We start from the raw sequence: 3,396 nt of genomic DNA on the forward strand, positions 1-3,396 counted from the left end.
GGGGGGGGGGCTGTCTTGGGAAAGCCCTAATACTGAGCTAATGACCAGTGCTGTCAAACCGTTCCCATATTTAAACGCCATTAATCACACATTCATTTATTTTTTCTAAATGGCTTTGATTTCTTTTTGTCCCATTATTATTTCTCCTCATTTTAATGCTCTTATCAACATAAAAAGTGAATTGTGCAATGTTTTTTTTTGTGTGAGTATTGCCTAATGTATTCAAGACCCATAATGTATTCAAGATGTTCAAAAAGAAGTAAAAAAAAAAAAAAACTTTTCTAGTCCTACCCCCGATAGCTATTTTTATAAAAAACAATTACATGCGTCCCTTATTTACGCTATATACAATACGTATACACATACAGGCATAAACACATGCATATGCACATTTTTTCCTTTTCCATTTTCTTTTTGTTTCTACATCAAACCAAATAATAACCCATCCAAACAAGACATAATATATAAGTATATAGTACAGTCGAGTTATCAAGTAGGACACAGATGTCTCATGATGTATACAAGGGGTGGAAACCATCAAATTAATATTTCTTACACGATGCAATTCTACGGAAGAGGATTAATGCCACTGGTGAAAATGAATTTGAGTTCTGACTTTCATCTCAGAACTCTGAGATGAAAGTCAGAACTCAAATAAAAATATAAAGTTTCATCAGTGGTCCTAATCCTCTTCCGTACAATTGAATATGACAAAATAAATCTCAAATCAAAACTACCTCGTTGACACATGTTCAGTTTTTGTTTCAACTCTTTTGTAGTTCTGATAATGACGTTGCCTTTTCTTTTATTATGTCATTAATCTCTTTCCATAATCTCAATTCAGCTTTTAGTTCCAGTTGAATGAATCTGACGTGTGCGTGATGAGATGTTCTTGTGTGTGTCAGTGAGGAGCTGGCGCTGGGCTTTGAGAAGGACCCCGCCTACCCGGGGCTGCAGGCGGTGGCGCTGGGGTCCGAGGAGCACAACGTCCGGGCTAGGCTCCCAGCTGCAGGCCTACCGGTGGAGAAGCAGGTGGACTGTCTGCTGGACCAAGCCATGGACCCCAACGTGCTGGGCCGAGTCTGGGTGGGCTGGGAACCATGGATGTGATTCTTTGACTTGGGAAATATAATAACGGTATGGTAGGTGAACAGCCATGGGTCGTAACAGATCTACGGACTAGAACGTGTAGAAAAGTTTAGTGGTCCTAAAAAAGATCCCTGTAATGTCAGAAATGTCCCACACTTTACCTAAAAACAAGAAATCTAATCCTGGAAAAGGATGGCATCTGGGAAATGTACCATACAACATCATGTTCCAAGCACTTCAACTCTTATTTGATCAGAAGCAATCATTACCATTGATTATTAATGTCTTGTAACTTCAAAATAAAAATGATGTAAAGGTGTTGAGAGGCCGATCACTTTACTTTAGTCATGTACTGTATGTAAAACTGAATAATATCGCAAACTTGCACAAATTAGTTATTAACTCCACCAAGGAGGTTATGTTTCTGGCTCAGTTTGTCTGAAAAACTACCGGCCCGGTTTCCATGGAACTTGGTGGAGGGGTGTAGCGTGGGCCCATTCAGTAAAAAAAAAAAAAAAAAAAAAATTAAAACCCATTCATTCGGAGATATTCCAAGTCACAAGGCTATTTATTTTACTTTTTTATGCTCTTTCATCATTATTGCAAGATAGGCACCACATGAATTGTGCTGCATTCATTCCTGTGGTGTCAAAATAATTAGGGAAATGATTTTCCAACTGGGAAAAATTAACGAATAAACCACCCCCCCCCCCCCCCTTCAATTGGGAACAGAGCAGAGGTCTGAGTACCCTCCTAGTTTCATGATGTAAAATGAAATACTACTTGACTTCAACAGCCAGCGAAAGAGGGGGGGGGGGGGTAAGATTAAAATAATGAAAGCATAATATGTATACTTTATTAATCCCCATAGGGAAATTACAATTTACACTCTGTTGTTATACACACATTCACACACACTGCTCAGTACCTATACATGCACTAATGGGAGATATAAGAGGGGGGGGGGGGGGGGGGGGGGGGTTGGATTGATTTATTAATGATGGTGTGCCAGTTCTCTTTATTTATTTTGTCCAGTGTTATTCCTCCTTTATGCACGAAATATCAACGCATGTCTCAATCCAGAGACGTCCACCAAAAATGTCCCTTTCAGTATAAAACTCTATTTAAAAATCCGATATTCAGTCCTTCCAGAAAAATCCAGAGGGTTTTTTTGTGATTGTTGCAAAAATCCTTGATAATGCGCCACGTTTTCTTGCGATGGAATATGCAGGATATTTATGAAATTTTATGCGATGAAATTTCGGGAACTTGCACATACTGCTGTTTGATGAAAAATAAACTGCGTTTGTCTTGTCATAATTACATCACTTCATAACGTTCCCATGGCAACAGGGGAAAATGGCTGCTCTGGTGTGAAGTAAACGCAACAACTTTCAACTTATTGCTACGATATTTGGGACTTGCATGCATCGGGTTATGACATCATGCAAAGCCGTGCATTATTCTGCATGGAAATCTGCAATTTTGCAAATTTATGTGGCAAAAGTGCGACGTATTTGAAAAAAATGTGCCCCCGCATAAATATGCAGACTTTGGCTGATTATGCATTGAATTATGCAATTGCATGATCACGTTTTTCTGGAGGGACGGATATTGCTGATATGGCCTCTGTGTGGTGTGTGTGTGTGTGTGTGTGTGTGTGTGTGTGTGTGGTGTGTGTGTGTGTGTGTGTGGTGTGTGTGTGGTGTGTGTGTTGTGTGTGTGTGTTGTGTAAAAAAAAATAGGTGTATGTATGTATGTATGTATATATATATATATATATGTATACGTGCATATGTATGTATGTGGATATGTATGTATGTGTGTGCGTATATATATATATGTGTGTGTGTATGTGTGCGTGTGTATATACAGTATATGTGTATGTGTGCGTGTGTGTATATATATATATATATATGTGTATATATGTGTAAAAAATACTTTTTTTTTAAATCCAGAAACACATAACAAAACTTTCCCTAACATAAGTTACTTGCTGTAATTTATGAGTCCTCACTATAGTAATATGATAATGCAGATTTTTTTTTTTTATATATGTATATTCAGTTATCGGCCATTATGCCGATACCAATATTTACGCAACGTAATTCGCTGAAACATCAGTGGCCGCTCATCTCTGGGGGGGGCGAAGGAGCTGCGGCAGCGGCAGCTCAGAGACGAGCAGGGCGGCTCGCCTAGGCGCCGGTCGCACTGCTTACCGAAGTACGGGTACCGGCACTGGCATATTTCTATGAAGGTGTCTGGCACAAAAACACACTCACCGTTTCGGCCGCAGTCTAATGTGGG

The 3,396-nt window shown here is 39.4% G+C and overlaps 1 protein-coding gene across 2 annotated transcripts in view; it reads left to right on the forward strand.

Moving 5' to 3' along the window:
• The window catches only part of prkdc (protein kinase, DNA-activated, catalytic subunit), a 66,028-nt gene extending 64,632 nt beyond the window's left edge, over positions 1-1,396 (forward strand). For both annotated transcript variants that reach the window (XM_032510777.1, XM_032510778.1), the window contains exon 86: positions 906-1,396. In XM_032510777.1, the coding sequence (XP_032366668.1) occupies positions 906-1,110 (205 nt within the window). In that variant the 3' untranslated portion in view covers positions 1,111-1,396. The remainder of the gene's footprint in view (positions 1-905) is intronic.
• Positions 1,397-3,396: the final 2,000 nt, after the last annotated feature.

Source organism: Etheostoma spectabile, unplaced genomic scaffold (assembly GCF_008692095.1).
Source record: "Etheostoma spectabile isolate EspeVRDwgs_2016 unplaced genomic scaffold, UIUC_Espe_1.0 scaffold272, whole genome shotgun sequence".
NCBI classification, from domain to species: Eukaryota; Metazoa; Chordata; class Actinopteri; order Perciformes; family Percidae; genus Etheostoma; species Etheostoma spectabile.